This window comes from Arachis stenosperma, chromosome 9 (assembly GCF_014773155.1).
Source record: "Arachis stenosperma cultivar V10309 chromosome 9, arast.V10309.gnm1.PFL2, whole genome shotgun sequence".
NCBI lineage: Eukaryota > Viridiplantae > Streptophyta > Magnoliopsida > Fabales > Fabaceae > Arachis > Arachis stenosperma.
In genome coordinates, this window is record NC_080385.1 from 157,339,809 (window position 1) to 157,365,469 (window position 25,661).

Sequence of the window (25,661 nt, forward strand, 5' to 3'; positions counted from 1 at the left end):
ACGCCCAGTGAAGAAGAAAAAACTGGCATTTAAACGCCAGCCAGGGTGCCTGGTTGGGCGTTTAACGCCCAAAAGGGTAGAGCTTTGGGCGTTAAACGCCAGAATGTGCACCATTCTGGGCGTTTAACGCCAGGATGGCACAAGAGGGAAGATTCTGTTTTTAATTCAGATTTTTTTCAAGTTTTCAAAGTTTTTCAAAATCAAATCTTTTTTAAATCATATCTTTTCAATCAAATCTTTTTCAAAATCAATTTCTTTCCTTTTTCAAAGATACTTGCTATCAATTAATGATTTGATTCAACATTTCAAGTATGTTGCCTTTTCTGTTGAGAAAGGTTTAATGTTTGAATCATATCTTTTCTTGTTAGCCAAGTCATTAATTTTTTTAAAATCAAATCTTTTTAAATTGTTTTTCAAATCATATCTTCTCAATCACATCTTTTTCAAAAAAGTTTTCAATCATATCTTCTTCAAAATCTTTTTCAAAATGATTTTAAAATCTTTTTAATTAATTTTCGAAAAAACTCTTCCTCTCTTCTCACATCCTTCTATTTATGGAGTGACACTCCTCCTCAATGCATAATTCGAACTCTATCTCACTAAGTTCGAATTCTTCTACCTCTTTCTTCTATTTTTCTGTTCCTCTGACACCTCAAGGAATCTCTATACTGTGACATAGAGGATTCCACATTTTCTTGTTCTCTTCTCTTTCATATGATCAGGAACAAAGACAAGGGGATTCTTGTTGAAGCTGACCCTGAACCTGAAAGGACCTTGAAGCGAAAGCTAAGAGAAGCTAAGGCACAACTCTCTGTAGAGGACCTAACAGAAATCTTCAAAGAAGAAGAACCCATGGCAGCCGAAAACAACAACAATACCAACAATGCAAGGAAGGTGCTGGGTGACTTTACTGCACCTACTCCCGACTTCTATGGGAGAAGCATCTCTATCCCTGCCATTGGAGCAAACAACTTTGAGCTTAAGCCTCAATTAGTTTCTCTAATGCAACAGAATTGCAAGTTCCATGGACTTCCATTGGAAGATCCTCATCAGTTCTTAGCTGAATTCTTGCAAATCTGTGACACTGTCAAGACTAATGGGGTTGACCCTGAGGTCTACAGACTTATGCTATTCCCTTTTGCTGTAAGAGACAGAGCTAGGATATGGTTGGACTCACAACCTAAAGAAAGCCTGAACTCTTGGGAAAAGCTAGTCAATGCCTTCTTGGCAAAGTTCTTTCCACCTCAAAAATTGAGTAAGCTTAGAGTGGAAGTTCAAACCTTCAGACAGAAGAAAGGTGAATCCCTCTATGAAGCTTGGGAAAGATACAAACAATTGATCAGAAAATGTCCTTCTGACATGCTTTCTGAATGGAGCATCATAGGTATTTTCTATGATGGACTCTCTGAACTATCCAAGATGTCTTTGGATAGCTCTGCTGGAGGATCTCTTCATCTGAAGAAGACGCCTGCAGAAGCTCAAGAACTAATTGAAATGGTTGCAAATAACCAATTCATGTACACTTCTGAGAGGAATCTTGAGAACAATGGGACAAATCAGAAGAAAGGAGTTCTTGAGATTGATACTCTAAATGCCATATTGGCTCAGAACATGATATTGACTCAGCAAGTCAATTTGATTTCTCAAAGCCTGTCTGGAATGCAAAATGTACCAGGCAGTACTAAGGATGCTTCATCTGAAGAAGAAGCTTATGATCCTGAGAACCCTTCAATGGAAGAGGTAAATTACATGGGAGAACCTTATGGAAACACCTATAACTCTTCATGGAGAAATCATCCAAATCTCTCATGGAAGGATCAACAGAGACCTCAACAAGGTTTCCACAATAATAATGGTGGAAGAAACAGGTTTAGCAATAGCAAGCCTTTTCCATCATCTTCTCAGCAACAGACAGAGAATTCTAAGCAGAACCACTCTGACTTAGCAACCATGGTCTCTGATCTAATCAAAACCACTCAAAGTTTCATGACTGAAACAAGGTCCTCCATTAGAAATTTGGAGGCACAAGTGGGACAGCTGAGCAAGAGAATTACTGAACTTCCTCCTAGTACTCTTCCAAGCAATACAGAAGAAAATCCAAAAGGAGAGTGCAAGGCCATCAACATGGCCGAATTTGGAGAGGAGGAAGAGGCAGTGAACGCCATTGAGGAAGACCTCAATGGACGTCCACTGGCCTCCAATGAGTTCCCTAATGAGGAACCATGGGAATCTGAGGCTCAAAATGAGACTATAGAGATTCCATTGGACTTACTTCTGCCATTCATGAGCTCTGATGAGTATTCTTCCTCTGAAGAGGATGAGTATGTCACTGAAGAGCAAGTTGCTAAATACCTCGGAGCAATCATGAAGCTAAATGACAAGTTATTTGGTAATGAGACTTGGGAGAACGAACCTCCTTTGCTCACCAAAGAACTGGATGACTTGTCTAGGCAGAGATTACCTCAAAAGAGACAAGATCCTGAGAAGTTTTCAATACCTTGTACCATAGGCACCATGACCTTCAAGAAGGCTCTGTGTGACTTAGGGTCAAGTATAAACCTCATGCCTCTCTCTGTAATGGAGAAGCTAGGGATCTCTGAGGTACAAGCTGCAAGAATCTCACTAGAGATGGCAGACAACTCAAGAAAACAAGCTTATAGACTTGTAGAGGATGTTTTGGTGAAGGTTGAAGACCATTACATCCCTGCTGATTTCATAGTCCTAGAGACTGGGAAGTGCATGGATGAATCCATCATCCTTGGCAGACCCTTTCTAGCCACAGCAAAGGCTGTGATTGATGTTGACAGAGGAGAATTGATCATTCAAGTGAATGAGGAATCCTTTGTGTTTAAGGCTCAAGGATATCCCTCTGTCACCATGGAGAGGAAGCATGAAGAGCTTCTCTCAAAACAGATTCAAACAGAGCCCCCACAGTCAAACTCTAAGTTTGGTGTTGGGAGGCCACAACCAAACTCTAAGTTTGGTGTTGAACCCCCACATTCAAACTCTAAGTTTGGTGTTGGGAGGTTCCAACATTGCTCTGAGTATCTGTGAGGCTCCATGAGAGCCCTCTGTCAAGCTACTGACATTAAAGAAGCGCTTGTTGGGAGGCAACCCAATGTTATATTTTATCTATGTTCCTTTGTTATTTTATGTTTTCTTTAGGTTGATGATCATGAGAAGTCACAAAATCAATCGAAAAAGCAAAAACAGAAAGAAAAATAGAAAGAAAAACAGCACACCCTGGAGGAGAACTTGCTGGCGTTTAAACGCCAGTGAAGCAAGCAGATGGGCGTTTAACGCCCAGTCTGGCACCATTCTGGGCGTTTAACGCCAGAAAGGGGCACCAGACTGGCGTTAAACGCCAGAAAAGGGCAAGCACTTGGCGTTAAACGCCAGAAATGGGCACCAGCCCGGTGTTTAATGCCAGAATTGGCACAGAACGCAAATTTTCTTGCCACTTGGTGCAGGGATGACTTTTCCTTGGCACCTCAGGATCTGTGGACCCCACAGGATCCCCACCTACCTCACCATTCAAAATTCAAACCACTTTCCCACCCATAATGGCCGAACCCTACCCCTCTCTCCACCCCTATATAAACCCATCTTCACTCCTTCATTTTCACACACACTAAACACTACTTCTCCCCCCTTTGGCCGAACCACAAAGCCATCTCCCTCTCCTCCATTTCTTCTTCTTCTACTCTCTTCTTTCTTCTTTTGCTCGGGGACGAGCAAACCTTTTAAGTTTGGTGTGATAAAAGCATTGCTTTTTGTTTTTCCATAACCATTTATGCCATCCAAGGCCGGAGAGACCTCTAGAAAGAGGAAAGGGAAGGCAAAAGCTTTCACCTCCGAGTCATGGGAGATGGAGAGATTCATCTCAAAGGTGCATCAAGACCACTTCTATAAAGTTGTGGCCTTGAAGAAGGTGATCCCCGAGGTCCCTTTCAAACTCAAAAAGAGTGAATATCCGAAGATCCGACATGAGATTAGAAGAAGAGGTTGGGAAGTTCTTACCAACCCCATTCAACAAGTCGGAATCTTAATGGTTCAAGAGTTCTATGCCAATGCATGGATCAACAAGAACCATGATCAAAGTGTGAACCCGGACCCAAAGAATTGGCTTACAATGGTTCGGGGGAAATACTTAGATTTTAGTCCGGAAAATGTAAGGTTGGCATTCAACTTGCCCATGATGCAAGGAGATGAACATCCTTACACTAGAAGGGTTAACTTTGATCAAAGGTTGGACCAAGTCCTCACAGACATTTGTGAAGAGGGCGCCCAATGGAAGAGAGATTCAAGAGGGAAGCCGGTTCAACTGAGAAGGCACGACCTCAAGGCCATGGCTAGAGGATGGTTGGAGTTTATCCAACGCTCAATCATTCCCACTAGCAACCGGTCCAAAGTTACTCTAGACCGAGCCATCATGATTCATAGCATCATGATTGGAGAAGAAGTAGAAGTTCATGAGGTTATAGCCCAAGAACTCTATAAGGTGGCGGACAAGTCCTCTACCTTGGCAAGGTTAGCCTTTCCTCATCTCATTTGTCACCTCTGTTATTCAGTTGGAGTTGACATAGAAGGAGACATCCTCATTGATGAGGACAAGCCCATCACTAAGAAAAGGATGGAGCAAACAAGAGATCCCACTCATCATGAAATCCCTGAGATACCTCAAGGGATGCACTTTCCTCCACAAAACTATTGGGAGCAAATCAACACCTCCCTAGGTGAATTGAGTTCCAACATGGGACAACTAAGGGTGGAGCACCAAGAACATTTTATCCTCCTCCATGAAATTAGAGAAGATCAAAGAATCATGAGAGAGGAGCAACAAAGACAAGGAAGAGACATTGAGGAGCTCAAGCACTCCATAAGACCTTCAAGAGGAAGAACAAGCCGCCATCACTAAGGTGGACCCGTTCTTTAATCTCCTTGTTCTTTATTTTTCTATTTTTCAAAAATTTTATGCTTATGTTTATCTATGTTTGTGTCTTATGATCATTAGTATCTTAGTGTCTATGCCTTAAAGTTATGAATGTCCTATGAATCCATCACCTTTCTTAAAAAAAAATTGTTCTTAATTGAAAAAGAGAAGAATTGCATGAATTTTGAATTTTATAACAAATTAATTATTTTGATGTGGTGGCAATACTTTTCTTTTCTGAATGTATGCTTAAACAGTGCATATGTCTTTTGAATTTGTTGTTCATGATTGGTTGGCTCTTGAAAGAATGATGAAAAAGGAGACATGTTACTGACGATTTGAAAAATCATAAAAATGATTCTTGAAGCAAGAAAAAGCAGTGAATAAAAAAAAAGAGACGAAAAAAGAAAGAAAAAAAACGAAAAAAAAGGAAAGAGAAAAAGAAAGAAAAAGAAAGAAATAAAATTGTGATCCAAGGCAAAAAGAGTGTGTTTAAGAACCCTGGACACCTCTAATTGGGGACTCTAGCAAAGCTGAGTCACAATTTGAAAAGGTTCATCCAATTATGTGTCTGTGACATGTATGTATCCGGTGGTAATACTGGAAGACAGAGTGCTTTGAGCCACGGCCAAGACTCATAAAGTAGCTGTGTTCAAGAATCATCATACTTAACTAGGAGAATCAATAACACTATCTGGACTCTGAGTTCCTAAAGAAGCCAATCATTCTGAATTTCAAAGGATAGAGTGAGATGCCAAAACTGTTCAGAGGCAAAAAGCTAAAAGCCCCGCTCATCTAATTAATATTGGTCTTCATAGATGTTTTTGGAATTCATTGCATATTCTCTTCTTTTTATCTTATTTGATTTTCAGTTGCTTGAGGACAAGCAATGATGAGCGGATAATTTGTACGCTTTTTGGCATTGTTTTTAGTATGTTTTTAGTATATTTAGTTGAGTTTTTAGTATATTTTTATTAGTTTTTAGTTAAAATTCACTTTTCTAGACTTTACTATGAGTTTGTGTGTTTTTCTATGATTTCAGGTATTTTTTGGCTGAAATTGAGGGACCTGAGCAAAATCTGATTCAGAGACTGAAAAGGACTGCAGATGCTGTTGGATTCTGACCTCCCTGCACTCGAAGTGGATTTTCTGGAGCTACAGAAGCCCAATTGGTGCGCTCTCAACGGCGTTGGAAAGTAGACATCCTGGGCTTTCCAGCAATATATGATAGTTCATACTTTGCCCAAGATTTGATGGCTCAAACCGGCGTTCAAAGTCACCTTCAGAATTCCCAGCGTTAAACACCGGAACTGGCCCCAAAGTGGGAGTTAAACGCCCAAACTGGCACAAAAGCTGGCGTTTAACTCCAAGAGAAGTCTCTACACGAAAATGCTTCATTGCTCAGCCCAAGCACACACCAAGTGGGCCCGGAAGTGGATTTTTATGTCATTTACTCATCTTTGTAATTCTTAAGCTACTAGTTCCCTATAAATAGGACCTTTTACTATTGTATTTTTCATCTTCGGACATCTAGTTCTTAGATCAGATCTTGGTTCTTCTGGTTCCCTCTTTGGGACCAAAGCCAATGATCACTCTTGTTCTTATGTATTTTCAACGGTGGAGTTTCTACACACCATAGATTAAGGTGTGGAGCTCTGCTGTACCTCGAGTATTAATGCAATTACTATTGTTCTTCTATTCAATTCTGCTTGTTCTTGTTCCAAGATATCACTTGTTCTTCAACTTGATGAATGTGATGATCCGTGACACTCATCATCATTCTCACCTATGAACGTGTGACTGACAACCACCTCCGTTCCACCTTAGATTGGGTGAATATCTCTTGGATTCCTGATACACGATGCATGGTTGATCGCCTGACAACCGAGCGCTCGCCTGACAACCGAGCCAGCCATTCCGTGAGATCAGAGTCTTCGTGGTATAGGCTAGAACTGATGGCGGCATTCAAGAGAATCTGGAAGGTCTAACCTTGTCTGTGGTATTCTGAGTAGGATTCAATGATTGAATGACTGTGACGAGCTTCAAACTCCTGAGGGCGGGGCGTTAGTGACAGACGCAAAAGAATCACTGGATTCTATTCCGGCCTGATTGAGAACCGACAGATGGATAGCCGTGCCGTGACAGGGTGCGTTGAACATTTCCACTGAGAGGATGGGAGGTAGCCACTGACAACGGTGAAACCCTTGCATAAGCTTGCCATGGAAAGGAGTAAGAAGGATTGGATGAAGACAGTAGGAAAGCAGAGAGACGGAAGGGACAAAGCATCTCCATTCGCTTATCTGAAATTCTCACCAATGAATTACATAAGTATCTCTATCTTTATCTTTATGTTTTATTCATATATCACCCATACCCACTTGAGTCTGCCTGACTAAGATTTACAAGGTGACCATAACTTGCTTCATACCAATAATCTCCGTGGGATCGACCCTTACTCGCGTAAGGTTTATTACTTGGACGACCCAGTGCACTTGCTGGTTAGTTGTGCAAAGTTGTGTTTATGCCATGGTATTGAGCACCAAGTTTTTGGGGCCATTACTAGGGATTATTTGAGTTGTGAAAAGTAGTGATCACAATTTCGCACACCAAGCAACAATTTAAGTTTGGTGTTGTGATGAGCGGATAATTTGTACGCTTTTTGGCATTGTTTTTAGTATGTTTCTAGTAGGATTTAGTTAGTTTTTAGTACATTTTTATTAGTTTTTAGTTAAAATTCACTTTTCTGAACTTTACTATGAGCTTGTGTGTTTTTCTGTGATTTCAGGTATTTTCTGGCTGAAGTTGAGGGACCTGAGCAAAAATCTGATTCAGAGACTGAAAAGGACTGCAGATGCTGTTGGATTCTGACCTCCCTGCACTCAAAGTGGATTTTCTGGAGCTACAGAAGCCCAATTGGCGTGCTCTCAACGGCGTTGGAAAGTAGACATTCTGGGCTTTTCAGCAATATATGATAGTTCATACTTTGCCCAAGATTTGATGGCCCAAACCGACGTTCAAAGTCACCTTCAGAATTCCCAGCGTTAAACGCCGGAACTGGCACCAAAGTGGGAGTTAAACGCCCAAACTGGCACAAAAACTGGCGTTTAACTCCAAGAAGAGTCTCTACACGAAAATACTTCAATGCTCAGCCCAAGCACACACCAAGTGGGCCCGAAAGTGGATTTTTATGTCTTTTACTCATCTTTGTAATTCTTAAGCTACTAGTTCCCTATAAATAGGACCTTTTACTATTGTATTTTGATCTTTTGATCACTTTAGATCTCTAGATCATCTTGGTAGCTATCTTTGAGTAGTTTTATGCTATCCTAGATCATTGGGAGGCTGGCCTCACGGCCATGCCTAGACCTTGTTCTTATGTATTTTCAACGGTGAAGTTTCTACACACCATAGATTAAGGTGTGGAGCTCTGCTGTACCTCGAGTATTAATGCAATTACTATTGTTCTTCTATTCAATTCAGCTTGTTCTTATTCCAAGATATTCATTCGCACTCAAGAACATGATGAATGTGATGATTATGTGACGCTCATCATCATTCTCACCTATGAACGTGTGACCGTCAATCACCTCCGTTCTACAAGCAAACAAGGCTTGAATGTTTATCTCTTGGATTTCCTTAACCGGAATCTTCGTGGTATAAGCTAGAATTGATGACTGCATTCAAGAGAATCCGGAAGGTCTAAACCTTGTCTGTGGTATTCTGAGTAGGATTCAATGATTGAATGACTGTGACGAGCTTCAAACTCGCGATTGTGGGGCGTTAGTGACAGACGCAAAAGAATCACTGGATTCTATTCCGACATGATCGAGAACCGACAGCTGGATAGCCGTGCCGTGACAGGGTGCGTTGAACATTTCCACTGAGAGGATGGGAGGTAGCCACTGACAACGGTGAAACCATTGCATACAGCTTGCCATGAAAAGGAGTAAGAAGGATTGGATGAAGACAGTAGGAAAGCAGAGAGACGGAAGGGACAAAGCATCTCCATTCGCTTATCTGAAATTCTCACCAATGAATTGCATAAGTATCTCTATCTTTATCTTTATGTTTTATTCATATATCACCCATACCCATTTGAGTCTGCCTGACTAAGATTTACAAGGTGACCATAGCTTGCTTCATACCAACAATCTCTGTGGGATCGACCCTTACTCGCATAAGGTTTATTACTTGGACGACCCAGTGCACTTGCTGGTTAGTTGTGCGAAGTTGTGTTTATGCCATGGTATTGAGCACCAAGTCTTTGGGGCCATTACTAGGGATTATTTGAGTTGTGAAAAGTAGTGATCACAATTTCGCATACCAGCCACCACCACTTGACCCAGCATGGTTGTGTCTAGCTCCACTTGGGCCACTAAATTTAGGCCAAATATCATCAGACTGCCTAATATGAGGCCCATCAGTAGTTGGCCCAACATGAGGTTTGTTGTTAGTTTTTGAAGCCTTTGTAGTCTTGGAGCCCTTATTAACCTCCTTCTGAGACATCTTCTTCTTCATAGTTTGTTGTTTCCTCCTCGAAGCATTACTTATACTCTCTGTTTTTTTTCCTCCTCTTTTAGGCTTTTTCTTCAGAACCACACACTCTTCTTCACTGCTTTCATCATCAAAACCTGGGGGAGGTGGTCTATAAGGCTCATCCTCTGTGCTTTCATACCCATCGTCACTAGACTCATTGCTAGACTCATCACCAGCTTCATCTCCAGCTTCATCAACAGGTTCATCAACAGCCTCCTCAACTGGGGTTTCCATGACTCGGTGATCAAAGAAAATGCACATTTCATCAGTTTCCCTGTTCTTCATTAACCCTTCGCGCATTTGATTAATCTCTAAGTCTCCTTTAATAGGATGCAATCCAAACTCCATATTACCAGCAGCTTGATCATACCAATACATCTCTTTGTAATCTATATATCCTAAACCTTTGAATAGAGTCAGCAGATCAAAAAAATAGATGAGATCAATGTCCATCCTTGAAAACCTCTCTACTTTACCATCCATATATAGTAGTGCTCCATTGTTATCCCTTTCAAAATGACCACCATGGTGGAATACAGGACATAATGCATAATAATTTATTAAAAACAAGCACCACTGCAAAGTTCAATGAAAATTCCTATTTGCTAGTTTATTTTTTTTCGTTTTATGTCATAATAATAACCAAAACAGAGAGGATGAATAACTATTACAATATTCCATCACAGATTTCTAAACCCTAGGCCAAATCATAAAATACTCATCACTATTACTATAATGGTAGCTAAGAATAATTAACGAGTTTCTAACCTTTTTCAATGCAAGTCTTCAGTGGTCACATCCACTTGTTTGTTGCGTCTGACTAGGCGCTAACAGTAATGGCGACGAACGGAATGGTGACGTTGGGGTGACAAGGTTGAATGTGGGTGATGGAGGTTGAAGATGAAACGGCTGAAATGGGATGATGGCGATGATGTGGGCAATGACCTGGAGTTTAACGTTGAAGATGAAACGGATGAAGAGGGGTTACGTCTTTTCTCTGTAAATTGAGGAAGAAAGGGTGGGTTTTGAGTATTTTGGTTTTGAGAAGAAGGATGTACATGGGGCCAACCTACAAAACGACACAGTTTAGGCCCAGGGACTGATCTGTCTTTTTGCACACGTGGACTACTGACTGCCACGTGTGCCAGCCCAGGGCTCCACGTCAGCGTTCTCCGTTTGTCATTGACGGAGAAAGATTGCCAAGGACTGATTTGTCCGCCGGAGTTAAACTTGGGGGAGTTTTTTGTGTATTTCAAAAGTTGGGGGACTAAAGTGTCCAATTTTAAAAACCCTAGGGACCAATTTGGGTAATTACTCTATTTTTTAAAAGAAAAATCAATATTGTACTTGATGACAAGGAGGCAATTGGACTGGCGGGTGGGGAAGCAATTGTCAGAAATGAACATGGGAGACGTAATCACAAGTTGGCAATCAACGTGGTCTGAAAAGTGAAAACTGACTAAAGTTGGTTGGTGTTGCTACGGGATAAGGCTAATTACTATTTTACTACTTATTACTTACTACCAGCTACAAGAATGGGATAATTTTGCCTAACCACAACTACTGATTCAGAGATCCAATTGAATTAATACATTAATACTACGAAGGAATTGTACAAAAGTGATTGAGGAATTTGTTAAAACTATAGATGGGAGCAAGCATGATCCATGAAACTAGTAGATTATAACCTTTGATTTGCATGGTTCAAAACTCAATTTTGCTTCAGATTTTGTTGAGTGAAAAATCCGGAGAAGGGAGTATCCAAAAGTCCAAATTATATTGGAAAGCCTCTTACTCTGATTTTTTTAAAAGAATATAAAACAAACAATAACCAATAATACAAATTTAATTAAGCTTAGCATGTAGTAAGATCGAATTAAACTAATACAGTATTATTTAGTACGCAATAGTGTTAATTTTTTACCAGTGTTCGTTTTGTTGAAAGAGAGGCTTTGCCGACTTTGAGATCCGAAAATTTTCCTATATTGGGAAGGTGCCACGTGTATGAAGGAAGTGAGGCGTTGAGAGTTGTGGTCCTCGTGGACGGACGCTCCACCAAAAAGTAAGACTCGGTCTCAGTTCTCACATTCCCAACGGAACCCTTTGATATTTCATCAGATTTTTTCCCCAAATAATAATAATTTAATTCATATTCGTGTGGTATACTACTATCTTATTATTCACTGTGCCATAAAGAGGAGCTTTGAGTTGGTTCGTGGGTGCAAAAACCGATGTGATATCTCGCGGGAGGCACCGCCCGCATGAAATAACCATATAATACTAAAAAAATCTACCTAATATTCAATCCACCCTAAACCAAAATAATTATAAGATATTAAATATAAATACGTAAATATAGAGCAAGTGTGGTTGGAACGAACCTCCACTTCCCTACAAGTCCCCCTTTTTTCTCTCCCTACCTCCTTCACTTTTGTGTTGTTCTTGTTCCTCTCTTCACTTGTTCTCTCAATTCTTTTCTTCCTTTTTTTCATGTTGTTGTGAATATTATTGAAGATTGGAGAGTTCTTCGTCTCTGTTACGTACAGCAACCTCAATAGGTACTTCTACTACTTCCTTCTTCAATTCTTAGTTTACCTTTTCCTCTCTGTATTTTCTTCTCTTCGGATCTGTGATTCCTTTGGAAATTCTCGTTTATTGTTCCGTCTTTTCCATTTCCAATCCATTTTCGGCGTATTTCAGCTTCTTTTTTTTTTTGCTAAAACTAAATTTGATACTGTACCTTTTCCAGATCTGCTTTATCTCTGCTCAATTTGTTCCGTCTAATTCAGTTGGTTGTAGGATCTATTTTTTCTGCTACATATTATTATCCATGTAAAAATTGGTTTTAATTTCTGTTCTTTTGTTTTTTGCCTTTTTAAAAAAAAAAAAAACTGGTCATAAAAATTGAAATGGTTTTCCTGTTAGATCTATAGCGGTTGAGAAATTCCAGGCATAAATTATTATTTTAAATTATCTTTTACCTTGTAGAAATTCGGTTTGGTTTTTGACCGGATCTTAACCTAGAGCTGTTCAAAATAATTGAAGCACGTTTTTCGATCTCTCTGCATATAATATAGGAGTATTAGTCATATTGGAATAGTTTCAAACACGCTTGATCTATTAACTCATTTAAACGATTCATTCTAAATCTGGTTATTTCCATGTTCATGAGGACAGGTTCTAGCTATAGTTGTTGATATAGAATCCAAGGAAGAAGAAGACGATGGAGGATATGTTTGCCATGATCCAGCAGCAAAACGTCGTCGCATCATCACGCCAAGACTTGAGCTGCGTGGTTTGTCCCAAGCCCCGCCGACTCGGCCTCCTCAACCTTGCCGCCACCGCCAACGACCATCCTTCCAGATCCTTCCGGTGGCATCTCAGGTAATGGTTTTCTCTTTCAAGTTTCAACCTCGACCTTTTTGTTCTTCCGATTGATTCCCGTTCCTTTTGGTTCATTCGTATATTTATTGAATTTTGCATACTTTTGTTCTGCAGTTGCCAGGCGGAGCCATGTGATTCAAAATCTGCCGGGTCAAGTCCTCTGGACACAATCCTTACCAAAGTAATTTTTCTTTTCTTTTTTTTTATAAAAAATTTACTCTCTGATTCATTTTCCTTGTGACCATGGATCTGTGATTTATGTTTCATTAATTATTTTTTTATTATGATTTGTACTTTGTTTGTGTCTTGGTTTAATTGTTTTTTTTTTTTTTTTGGTGGATTTGCAGGGTGATTTTGACATGGAGGAGGAATCATGGCCACAGGTAGCATCGTCTCCCCCATTTTTCTGCGGGTCACCGCCGAGCAGAGTAGCTAACCCACTGATTCAGGATGCTCGATTTGGGAATGAGAATTTCTCACCTCTCTCCCCATCATCGTGGGTGGTGGTTCCCTCTCCTTCGGGGCTGCCACCCTCTCCTTCCAACTCTGCCAGGAAAGGAGGCTGCGTTCGAGCCAATTTTGGTAACAATCCGGCCGTCAGGATCGAGGGGTTTGATTGCCTCGACAGGGATAGGCGAAATTGCAGCATCCCTGCTCTGGCTTAAGAACAGAGACAGAGAGCAAGAAAACCCCATCACACATATATCTTCAGATTTAGATTTCAGATTACCGCAATATACACACACACAGCAGAAGAGCTTTGATAATACGCACACCTTCGGGAAAGAGGAGTTTTAGATGTCTGAAGACGAAAACAGTAGTTTATCTTGTGTCTGTTTTTTGTGTAAATAAGTTCAGTTCAGTTCAGTTAATCTGCAAGTGCAAGCATGTAAATGTTAATAGTGTTCTTGTGTAGGAAAAAATCATTTAGTCTTTATCAAATAATGAGGTCTCAAGCTCAAAATTGGGAGGGCTTATTTGGGTTTTAGTTTTGGCTTGGGCCTCTCTCTTTTAGGTGTATAATAGAAGATCATCATCCTCTTCTTTGTAAGTAGAATCTTTGGAGGATGATGGTTTGGAATATTCCATTTTGATGTTCTTTTTAGGGGTCTTTGAATTGTAACTAGCCGGCTTAAGCAGGAAAATATGTACAAAAGAATGGTTTATTTGAGAATCTTCAGTTTATGGGTAATTTAAAATAAGGAAAGTATGATCAAGTTTACTTTGTACAACAGAAATTGGAAATTAGTTTGTGTTTCCTTATGTTTATTTGGTGTTGCTGTTATGTTATTGATGTTCCTCTTTGATTTAGGTGCTCTAATAAGTTATACTTGCGTTTAAAATTTAAATCCGAACTTGCAGTTTTGCTTATGTTTTACGCCAAGCGCTTGCTTTGTATGGGGACTCATGGGAATTATGAATGGGCGAGGACGTCGCTTTATCATAGTTTTCAATTGTTTCTTGCGGAATCGACAAACGAAAATGAAGTTTCATTTCGGTCCTATTGTACCTTTGTTCGCTGCAATGGTTCTGTCCACGCGTTTTCGATGTTTTTTTAGGAGATTGTGTGGTTATCAGATTTGTTGGAATCTGTTGGACCTATTGCAATAAATTCACATAATACAATAGTAGCCAAAATCTCTAATTAACTTATAAAATTGGTTGATATTACCAGTTTAATTTATTCTTTTAATTTTACCTAATATTTCAATTTTCTCTGCTTTACATATAACTCCTCTAGAAGTGATATTTCGGCATTTCCAATAGAAAATGTATTGGGTATTAATACTTGTTACGGTAGGTAACCGGAGGTTAATCCAATAGATGGCGTTCGGCGGCCCAAGTGTACAAAGGAGGAGAGCTCCGGTAGACCTGCGACTCGGGAGGCTCCGTCCGACTTGTGCTCGCGCGTGAATGGGGGGTGGTACCTACAAAGACACTCCGATGCCTAAGTTAGCAAGGGTGTAAGCAGGTCTGGAGAGTATTGGACTTAGGGATACCTGAGGGGTGTCAGTGTACTTATAGTGGTGAGCCAATAACCACCGTTGGAGTAGGGCCGTATCTTTAGGGTGGTAACCGTCCCATTATCTTAGGGAGGTTAAGATATGGCTTTATGAAGTGGTTAGAGAGATTTCAGGGGCGGTTACTCATTTGAATGAGTATTTACCTGCCAGCTAATCTCACAGCCGACTTCTTCGTACTAAGTCGTGGTTGACACCGACCTCTTGAGTGGAGGTGGATGCTTTGCTAGGCCTAATCTACTGGATCAGGCCTTTCGTTTGGACCTGGGCCCTTAACATTGGGCCAGGGTATGAACAGTGCCCCTACTTGAGCCCATAGTCCTTTCAAGGTTTGGGTTCAAGTAAATAACTCGGGTTCGTAGCCGACTTTCACGGGTTTTGAAACCGACGTGATTTTCGCGACCTTTTGTTTCTGACAGTTACGTCAATTCAAGCGTCGTGTCTGTTGAGGGATCATTTAGGGATTGGGGACTTTGGTAACGGTGCAGTCTCATTAATGACTGCCTCGTTTTTACCATTATGCCCCTTAGCCTATTTATAAATGCTTTCCCTCTCTTTCCATTTTCCGTTTCTGCGACCTTTCAAACTTCTCCTTATCTTGTTCGTGCTGCATCCTTGCGTTTAAAAGATTTCTGTTCTTCTCCAATCTTCATTTTCGGATAAAGGTTAGTTTTGCTTTTTCCAAGTCATGCCTTATGTTTGCATGTTTTGTTTGGCGAGTAGATAGGTTGACCTGTAGATTCTAGTTTCGAATCTTTCTCCTTAGAGGTCGTGTTTTTTTATTTTTCCTTTTCTTTTTCCCTTTTGTAGGTTTCTGCCACTTTTCTTTATATAAAAAATGGCTTTCGTAGACGTTCTTTCTCAATGGGTAGATGTTACGGTCCTTGGGGAGGAACCGTTGGTTGACGCTGAGTTCATCACTCATCTCCGTAATCATCACAGGCTCTGTACTTCAGAGGAGGACGAGCCCAAATATGAACTGATAATCCCGGGTCCTGAAGACCGGGTCTGTTTTGGGAGAGAAAACGAGGAGGCCCCTCATTTTTTCTTTATGTATGAGTGCATGATCACCCGTTTGGGTATTTTTCTTCCTTTCTCAGATTTCGAGGCATCTGTTTTGCATCATTGTAATGTTGCCCCTACTCAACTTCACCCCAATTCTTGGGGTTTTTTGAAGATTTATCAGTTTATAAGCCATGCTCTGGACTTTCCGACTTCTCTAAAGATTTTCTTCTTTCTCTTCCATATGACCAAGCCCTTTAGTGGGCTCAACAATAAACAGCAATGGGTATCCTTCCGAGCCATTCAAGGTCGGAGGATTTTCACCCTTTTTGACGAATCTTTCCACGACTTTAAAAACTTCTTTTTCAAAGTTCAAGCCGTAGAGGGTCACCATCCCTTTTTTCTGGATGAGCATTCCTCCCCCCGCTTCCCCCTTTATTGGTCGCCGCCCTCCTCTTGTGAAAAATATGGTCCCGATGACCTGGATGAGGTGGAGGCGGCCATTGTAGGGTTTTTCCGAGAAGCGTGGGGGAGGTCCCCATATTTGGATACCAGAAAAATTCTTCAGGGGACACCGACTTTTGTTCAATCTTGCATAGGTAGTGCATGCGTTTCTATTTCCGAGTTGTTTCCGCTGACTTCACATTTTACCGACTTGTAACTTGATTGTTTCTTTTGTAGATATGGCAAAAAAGAGCGCTCAGGAGGCCTATCAAAGGGTCCGGGAAGCCAAGGCGAAGTCCCGGGCTAGGTCCGGGGCGGTTACCTCTCCTCCTCCTCCACCTCCTCCTCCTAAGAACATTGGTACTCCTTCTCAACCCATTGTCCTTCCTTCCTCGAGTTTGCCCCGACCACCTCCTTCCGCCCAAATTCTCTCCGAGCCCGAGAAGAAGAAGCGCAAGACTTTAGAGTCTGGCTCTTCTTCTTTTGATGGTGGGGTTAAGGCGGATGCTCTCGCATTCGTCCGAAAGAACATCTATCCTTTTATACATATGGATGATGTTTCTGTTCGAAACCACCTTACCACCATGGCCGAGGAGAGTTTTAGGACGGCGGGTGTTTGTGGCAAACTTTTGGACATTTTCGAGAAGACTCCCCTCAGCTCCTTGGGGGCAACCTCAAAGGTTGAGGAGCTGGAGGGGAGGCTTCTTCTTTATGAGAGGCATGAGAAGGAGTTGAAGGAGGAGAAGGATAAATTGAGGAAGGAGAGGGATCACCTTAGGGAGGAGGTAGGTAAACTGCGGGCTCAATGCACTTTAGAGGCCAATTTGAGGAAGACGGCACAAGACAGCTACCATAGCTTATTTCAAGATATTGTTGCCGTGAGGAAGGACTTGCTGAACTCTCGGAACGCGTATGCCGTGTTGGAGGACTCTATCGCCGACGGTGCCGAGGAGTCTTGGAGAATTTTTTTGGAACAGGTCAGAGTTATCGCTCCCGACTTGGACCTTTCTCCTTTACACCCCGACAAGGTAGTTATTGATGGCGCCATTGTTGATCCTCCTGTTCCCGAGGTCGTTTCCGAGTCAGACCTAAAGACTCGGGGACAGAGGATTATTGAGTCTCCTCCTCGTCCCCAAGACGCTCCGAGTTCTTCGATCCTTACCCCGACTTCCTCGTTGGCTCCTCCTCCCGGTCCTGGTGGTGCTTCTCCTGGTGGTGGTGACTCCTCTGCTCCAATGAAAAAATGATTTTTTATTTTGTGGCTATATGGGGGCCCGGCCTGTGGGTCCCCCCCTTTTTTAAACTTTATTTGTTGGTGTTTGTGAACAATTTCTCTTTCTGGCCTTTTAAGGCCGTAAACAAAATATTCCAACCCTTTTTTGGATAAGGGTTTAAAAATAAATGCCCTTTTTTGGATAAGGGTTTAAGTTACCTTGTGTGTGCACATGCTTTTCTGTTTTGGATATGTTTGATCTTTTCTGGAAAAACCTTTTGTTAGCTTGTATTGTTTTCCCAAGCCCTTTTCGTTCAAAGGTTTGCATGCAACCTTTGAACTTTTTCCAGGTTTTGATATCTCTTTTGTTATCCTTTATACTCAACTTTTGCTTTAGTGAGTTTTTATGACTTAGGTTATTTTTGCGATGCGTTTTTCGTTTACTCGGAATATATCCGAGCTTTTCTACTCGGGTTCTTGTCTCTGACTTATGAGTCGGACTGTTCCCGAGTTTAATACGATCAACTCATATAACCTCTTTACACCGACTTGTACCTCGTCGTTTCATCCTGACGACCATGTTAGGTCGGTTCATGGGATTTTCACGTTTTGTCGAGCTTAAGTCGGCGCGTTTCGTAGAAAGATTTATAAAAATAAAGGAGGATATTTAATAGAGACATAGTAATGAAAAAGATCTTTATTGATTGGGAAGGTACCTTTTTGCTACTAAGGGTTTTTGACAGTGTGTTTTCCCTTAGCCTCTACTATGATGCCTCGTTAAAAACCCTTCTCCAGAAAAAACCCTTTTCTTTGGGAAAAAATCGTGAAGTTGGGAAAAGAGTACATCAGGGAGTAGAGTTCGCTTTTAACTGTAATACCTTTTCATATTACAAGCATGCCACGACCTTGGTAGCTCAGTGCCATCCAAGTCGGTTATTTTATAATAACCTTTTCCTAACACTTCCTTGATTTTGTATGGCCCTTTCCAATTTGCGGCGAGCTTTCCCTCGCCTGATTTGTTGACTCCAATGTCGTTTCTGATTAGGACCAAGTCATCTAAGGCAAATGTTCTTCGAATGACTTTCTTGTTGTATCTGGTAGTCATCCTTTGCTTTAGTGCCGCTTCTCTTATCTGGCCATTTTCTCGGACTTCGGGGAGCAAGTCGAGCTCCTCTTTGTGCCCTTGTACATTTCCGACCTCATCATGAAGAATTACCCTTGGGCTTTGCTCACTGATTTCTATAGGAATCATGGCTTCTACGCCGTAAACTAGTCGGAAGGGTGTTTCTCCTGTGGCGGATTGGGGGGTTGTCCTATAAGCCCATAATACCTGAGGGAGCTCTTCAGCCCAGGCTCCCTTTGCTTCCTGTAGTCTTTTCTTTAATCCGGCCAGTATGACTTTGTTAGCTGCCTCGGCTTGCCCGTTGGCTTGTGGGTGTTCTACCGAGGTGAACTGGTGCTTGATTTTCAGACTGGCTACTAGATTTCTGAAAGTGGCGTCGGTGAATTGGGTTCCATTGTCTGTGGTGATGGAATAAGGTATTCCATACCTTGTGATAATATTTTTGTAGAGGAACCTGCGACTTCTTTGAGCGGTGATAGTGGCTAATGGTTCTGCTTCTATCCACTTTGTGAAGTAGTCTATTCCCACGATCAAGTATTTGACTTGCCCTGGTGCTTGGGGAAAAGGACCTAACAAATCCATTCCCCATTTTGCAAAAGGCCAGGGAGAAGTGATACTGATGAGCTCTTCAGGTGGAGCTACGTGGAAATTTGCGTGCATCTGACATGGTTGGCATTTTTTCACAAAGTCTGTTGCATCTTTCTGCAAGGTCGGCCAATAGAATCCTGCTCGGATTACTTTCCTGGCCAGCGACCTTGCTCCGATATGGTTTCCGCAGATCCCACTATGTACTTCTTCCAACACCTCGGTGGTTCTTGAGGTCGGTACGCACTTCAGCAATGGTGTTGATATCCCTCTTCTGTAAAGGACATTTCTCACCAAAGTATAATGTTGTGCTTCCCTTCGGATCTTTTTAGCTTCTTTCTCCTCTTTGGAGAGGATGTCGAATTTCAGGTATTCGACTAAGGGGCTCATCCATCCGAGGTCTAGGCCGGCTACCTCAAGTACCTTTTGTTCCTCTTCTGTTTTTGATACCGAGGGCTCTTGGAGGGTTTCTTGAATCAGGCTTCTGTTGTTCCCTCCAGGTTTGGTACTTGCTAACTTGGACAGGGCGTCATCTCTGCTATTTAGATCCCGAGTTATGTGCTTAACCTCGGTTTCCGCAAAGTGTCCAAGGTGTTCCAAGGTTTTTTCCAAGTATTTCTTCATATTGGGGTCCTTCGCCTGATATTCTCCACTTATTTGGGAGGTCACCACTTGTGAGTCGCTGTAGATCATCACCTTTGTAGCGCCAACTTCTTCTGCTAACTTTAATCCGGCAATCAAAGCCTCGTATTCTGCCTGATTGTTTGAAGCCGGAAATTCAAATTTTAAGGAGACCTCTATTTGGGTTCCTTTTCCATCTACCAATATTATGCCTGCGCCGCTTCCTGTCTTGTTGGAGGATCCGTCTACATAGAGTTCCCATGTAGTCAGTTTTTCCTCTTGTTCACCTGCATATTCCGCAATGAAGTCGGCGAGGCATTGGGCCTTAATCGCTGTCCGAGTTTCATATCTCAAGTCGAACTCGGAGAGCTCTATCGCCCATTGAACCATTCTCCCTGCAACATCCGTTTTTTGAAGGATTTGCTTCATGGGTTGGTTCGTACGGACTCTTATTGTGTGAGCCTGGAAGTAAGGTCGTAGCCTTCGTGAGGCTATCACTAGGGAGTAAGCAAACTTCTCTAGTTTGTGGTACCTTAGCTCAGGACCTTGTAGAACCTTACTGGTGAAATAGATCGGGTGTTGCCCGACCTCGTCTTCCCTGATCAGGGCTGATGAGACAGCCCTGTTTGCGACGGACAGGTATAGGACGAGGTCTTTTCCCGGTATTGGTCGGGTCAATATGGGAGGTTGGCTTAAGAAGTTTTTAAACTCTTGGAACGCCTCCTCACATTCCTGAGTCCATTCAAACTGGCATCCCTTCCTTAATAGGGAAAATAATGGAAGGGACTTTAGTGCCGATCCTGCCAGAAACCTGGAGAGGGCTGCAAGTCGGCCATTAAGCTGTTGAACCTCTCTTAAACAAGTCGGGCTTTTCATTTCTAGGATGGCTCTGCATTTGTCGGGATTGGCCTCAATCCCTCTTTGCGTTAGCATGAAGCCTAGAAATTTCCCTGCTTCTACTGCGAAGGCGCATTTTGCGGGATTTAGTCTCATCCCGTGCAGCCTTATAGTGTTGAAGACTTGTGAGAGGTCGGTTAAGAGGTCGACTTCTTGCTTAGTTTTTACTAACATGTCGTCGACGTATACCTCCATTAGGCTCCCCAGATGGGGGGAAAACACTTTGTTCATCAGCCTTTGATACGTGGCTCCTGCATTCTTTAGTCCGAATGGCATGACCACGTAACAATAGTTGGCTTTTGGTGTGATGAACGATGTTTTCTCCTGGTCGGGTTCATGCATCGGGATTTGGTTGTATCCCGAGTAGGCGTCCATAAATGATAGGTATTGGTACCTGATGAGCGGATAATTTGTATACTTTTTGGCATTGTTTTTAGTATGTTTTTGATATGATCTAGTTAGTTTTTAGTATATTTTTATTAGTTTTTAGTTAAAATTCACTTTTCTGGACTTTACTATGAGTTTGTGTGTTTTTCTGTGATTTCAGGTATTTTCTGGCTGAAATTTAGGGACCTGAGCAAAAATCTGATCCAGAGACTCAAAAGGACTGCAGATGCTGTTGGATTCTGACCTCCCTGCACTCGAAGCGGATTTTCTGGAGCTACAGAAGCCCAATTGGCGCGCTCTCAACGGCGTTGGAAAGTAGACATCCTGGGCTTTCCAGCAATATATGATAGTCCATACTTTGCCCAAGATTTGATGGCCCAAACCGGCGTTCAAAGTCACCTCAAGAAATCCCAGCGTTAAACGCTGGAACTGGCACCCAAATGGGAGTTAAACGCCCAAACTGGATTAAAAGCTGGCGTTTAACTCCAAGAAGAGTCTCTACACGAATTTCCTTCATTGCTCAGCCCAAGCACACACCAAGTGGGCCCGGAAGTGGATTTTATGTCATTTACTCATCTATGTACTAGTTTTCTATAAGTAGGACCTTTTACTAGTAGATCTGGACGACATCTGAGTAGCTATCTTTGTTTTATGCTATCTTAGACCTTTGGGAGGCTGGCCATTCGGCCATGCCTAACCTTTGTTCTTATGTATTTTCAACGGTGGAGTTTCTACACACCATAGATTAAGGGTGTGGAGCTCTGCTGTACCTCGAGTATTAATGCAATTACTATTGTTCTTCCATTCAATTCCGCTTGTTCTTTTACCAAGATATCACTTGTTCTTCAACATGATGAAGGTGATGATTGACGCCCATCACCATTCTCACCCATGAACAAGATGACTGACAACCATTCTTGTTCTACAAGCATCTGAGGCTTAGTGAATATCTCTTGGATTTCTGATTGCATGATGCATGGTTGATCGCCTGACAACCGAGTGCTCGTCTGACAAACGAGCCAGCCATTCCATGAGATCAGAGTCTTCGTGGTATAGGCAAGAACTGATGGCAGCATTCAAGAGAATCCGGAAGGTTTAACCTTGTCTGTGGTATTCTGAGTAGGATTCAATGATTGAATGACTGTGACGTGCTTCAAACCTGTAACCTACTGGGCGTTGGTGACAATGCAAAAGAGTTATTCTATTCCGGTAGGGGAGGGAACCAAACCGGTGATTGGCGGCACTGTGACAGAGTGCTCTGCATTAGCTTTCACTGCGCGGATGGGAGGTAGCTGCTGACAACAGTGAGACCCTACACAAGTTTGCCATGGAAAGGAGTAAGAAGGATTGGATGAAGACAGTAGGAAAGCAGAGAGACGGAAGGGAAGGCATCTTCACACACTTGTCTGAAGCTCTTACACCAATGATATACATAAGTATCACTATCTTTATCTTCATGTTATTTTCGTTCATCATCATCATATACATTTGAGTCTGCCTGACTAAGATTTACAAGATGACCATAGCTTGCTTCAATACTAACAATCTCCGTGGGATCGACCCTTACTCACGTAAGGTTTATTACTTGGACGACCCAGTGCACTTGCTGGTTAGTTGTGCGAAGTTGTGTAATGCCATGGTATTGAGCCACCAAGTTTTTGGAGCCATTACCGGGGATTATTTGAGTTGTGAAAAAGTATTGTTCACAATTTCGCGCACCAAGTTTTTGGCGCCGTTGCCGAGGATTGTTCAAGTTTTGAGCAAGCTTGTGGTAACATCAGTGCCAAGATCCGGCAACAACATCAAGTTCTTGGTGTTATTGCCCGGGATTGTTTAGGCTGGACAAACTGACGGTTCATCTTGTTGCTTAGATTAGGTGTTATTTTTTTTCGAAATTCTTAAAGGTGAATTTTAGAGTTTCATGATGATTTGTTGAAATCTGGCTGGCTGAGAAGCCATGTCTAATCTGATTGGACCGAGGTTTCAACTTATCATCACAAGAGCTTGTTGACTCTCATCAATTTTGCTCTTGGAGCAGTGATCTGCTAAAGATTTGGCTGACCTTTGGTCGTGTCTAGTGTTTTGGACCGAAGCTTTCTTTGAAAGCTTGGCTGGCTGTGAAGCCATGTCTAATTCCTGGACCGGAGTCTTAGACTAGCATTGCACTGATTCCTGGGATTCTCATTAAGAATTTTGATACTTTTTCATACTTAATTTTCGAAAAACACAAAAAAAAAAAAAATTTACAAAATCATAAAAACCAAAAAGATTTTATGTTTCTTGCTTAAGTCTAGAGTCTCATCTTAAGTTTAGTGTCAAATGCATGTTTTTGTTATATTTTTCGAATCCATGCATATATTTCTTGTTTTGATCTTTAAATTCTATTGACTTGAGTGTTCATGTGTCTCATATGCATTTTCATATTGTTAGTGTCAGTAGTATACAAACTGCTAAGTTAATTGATTCCTTTTGCATTTTGATTATTAAAAATCCAAAAATATTTTTAATTTGTGTCTTTTCAAGTCAATGATACAAAGAATTGAAGATTCAAAACATACTGCAGAGGAATTATACAGAAAAAGCTGAGCATTCAAAAATGCCCAGTGAAGAAGGCAGACTGGCGTTTAAACGCCAGCCAGGGTACCTGGTTGGGCGTTTAACGCCCAAAAAGGGTGCATTTTGGGCGTTAAACGCCAGAATGTATACCATTCTGGGCGTTTAACGCCAGGATGGTGCCAGGAGGAAGATTTTGTTTTCAAAATCAATTTTTCTTAGTTTTTCAAAATCAAATCTTTTTCAAATCAAATCTTTTCAATCAAATGTTTTCAAAATCAAATTCTCTCCTTTTAAAAAGATACTTACTAACAATTAATGATTTGATTGAACATCACAAGATTGTTACCTTTTCTGTTGAGAAAGGTTTAAATGTTTCAAATCATATCTTTTCTTGTTAAGCAAGTCATCAATTTTTTTTAAAAAAAAAAAATCATATCTTTTCAAATTGTTTTCAAATCATATCTCTTAAAAATGTTTTCAAATCATATCTTCTCAATCACATCTTTTTAAAACCATAACTTTTCAATTAAATCTTTTTAACCACATCTTTTTCAAAATAGTTTTCAATCAAATCTTTTTAATTTCTAATTTCAAAATCTTTTTCAAAAATCACTTGATTTCTTTCTCACTTTGAATTTTCGAAAATTATCAATCAATTTTTCAAAATGTTTTCAAATTTTTTTAATTGAATTTTCGAAAATTCTCTTCCCTCCTTCCCACATCCTTCTATTTATGGAGTACCACTCCTTCTAAATGTACAATTCAAACCTTATCTAATTAAAGTTCGAATTCTCCTTCTCCTTCTTCTTTCTAATTCTCTTTTCCTCTGACATTTCAAGGAATCTCTATACTGTGACATAGAGGATTCCACATTCTCTTCTTCTTTTTCTATTTCTTATGAGCAGAAGCAGAGACAAAGGCATTCTTGTTGAAGCTGACCCTGAACCTGAGAGAACCTTGAAGAGAAAGCTAAGAGAAGCCAAAGCACAACTCTCTTTAGAGCACCTGACCGAATTCTTCAAAGAAGAAGAACAAATGGCAGCCGAAAACAACAACAATGCAAACAATGCAAGGAAGGTGCTTGGTGACTTTACTGCACCTACTCCTGATTTCTATGGGAGAAGCATCTCTATCCCTGCCATTGGAGCAAACAACTTTGAGCTTAAGCCTCAATTAGTTTCTCTAATGCAACAGAATTGCAAGTTTCATGGACTTCCAATGGAAGATCCTCATCAGTTTTTAGCTGAGTTCTTGCAAATCTGTGACACAGTCAAGACTAATGGGGTTAACCCTGAGGTCTATAGACTGATGCTATTCCCTTTTGCTGTAAGAGACAGAGCTAGAATATGGTTGGATTCTCAACCTAAAGAAAGCCTGGACTCTTGGGAAAAGCTAATCAATGCCTTCTTGGCAAAGTTCTTTCCACCACAAAGATGGAGTAAGCTTAGAGTGGAAGTCCAAACCTTCAGACAAAAGGATGGAGAATCCCTCTATGAAGCTTGGGAAAGATACAAACAATTAATCAGAAAATGTCCATCTGACATGCTTTCTGAATGGAGCATCATAGGTATTTTCTATGACGGTCTCTCTGAACTATCCAAAATATCTTTGGATAGCTCTGCTGGAGGATCTCTTCATCTGAAGAAGACGCCTGCAGAAGCTCAAGAATTGATTGAAATGGTTGCAAATAACCAATTCATGTACACTTCTGAAAGAAATCCTGTGAACAATGGGACTGGTCAGAAGAAAGGAGTTCTTGAGATTGACACTCTGAATGCCATATTGGCTCAGAATAAAATATTGACTCAACAAGTCAATTTGATTTCTCAAAGTCTGTCTGGAATGCAAAATGCACCAAGCAGTACTAAGGAGGCTTCATCTGAGGAAGAAGCTTATGATCCTGAGAACCCTTCAATGGAAGAAGTGAACTACCTAGGAGAACCCTATGGTAACACCTAT

General features: G+C 41.2%; 1 protein-coding gene and 2 non-coding genes across 3 annotated transcripts; 1 reads left to right on the forward strand and 2 right to left on the reverse strand.

Annotated features, from left to right (window-relative positions):
* Positions 1–1,257: 1,257 nt before the first annotated feature.
* On the reverse strand, positions 1,258–1,365 carry LOC130952148 (small nucleolar RNA R71). Its single transcript, XR_009074328.1, has one exon. It is a non-coding gene; the product is annotated as a small nucleolar RNA R71 (small nucleolar RNA).
* A 10,384-nt stretch (positions 1,366–11,749) lies between these two features.
* Positions 11,750–14,101, forward strand: LOC130950892 (uncharacterized). The gene is made up of 4 exons (XM_057879490.1): positions 11,750–12,027; positions 12,647–12,853; positions 12,968–13,034; positions 13,201–14,101. Exons 2-4 carry the CDS (start codon positions 12,693–12,695, stop codon positions 13,516–13,518), a joined length of 546 nt encoding a protein of 181 aa, XP_057735473.1. The 5' UTR covers positions 11,750–12,027; positions 12,647–12,692; the 3' UTR covers positions 13,519–14,101.
* Positions 14,102–25,142: 11,041 nt separating this feature from the next.
* Positions 25,143–25,246, reverse strand: LOC130952756 (small nucleolar RNA R71). The gene has a single exon (XR_009074932.1). It is a non-coding gene; the product is annotated as a small nucleolar RNA R71 (small nucleolar RNA).
* Positions 25,247–25,661: the final 415 nt, after the last annotated feature.

What these genes read in the sequence shown, in the direction of transcription:
- LOC130950892 (XM_057879490.1), top strand. Translation starts at nt 12,693, where the DNA reads ATGGAGGATATGTTTGCCATGATCCAGCAGCAAAACGTCGTCGCATCA. An exon ending in TCCTTCCGGTGGCATCTCAG is followed by an intron (nt 12,854 to 12,967) that starts GTAATGGTTTTC and finishes TTTGTTCTGCAG; the next exon opens with TTGCCAGGCGGAGCCATGTG. An exon ending in TGGACACAATCCTTACCAAA is followed by an intron (nt 13,035 to 13,200) that starts GTAATTTTTCTT and finishes GTGGATTTGCAG; the next exon opens with GGTGATTTTGACATGGAGGA.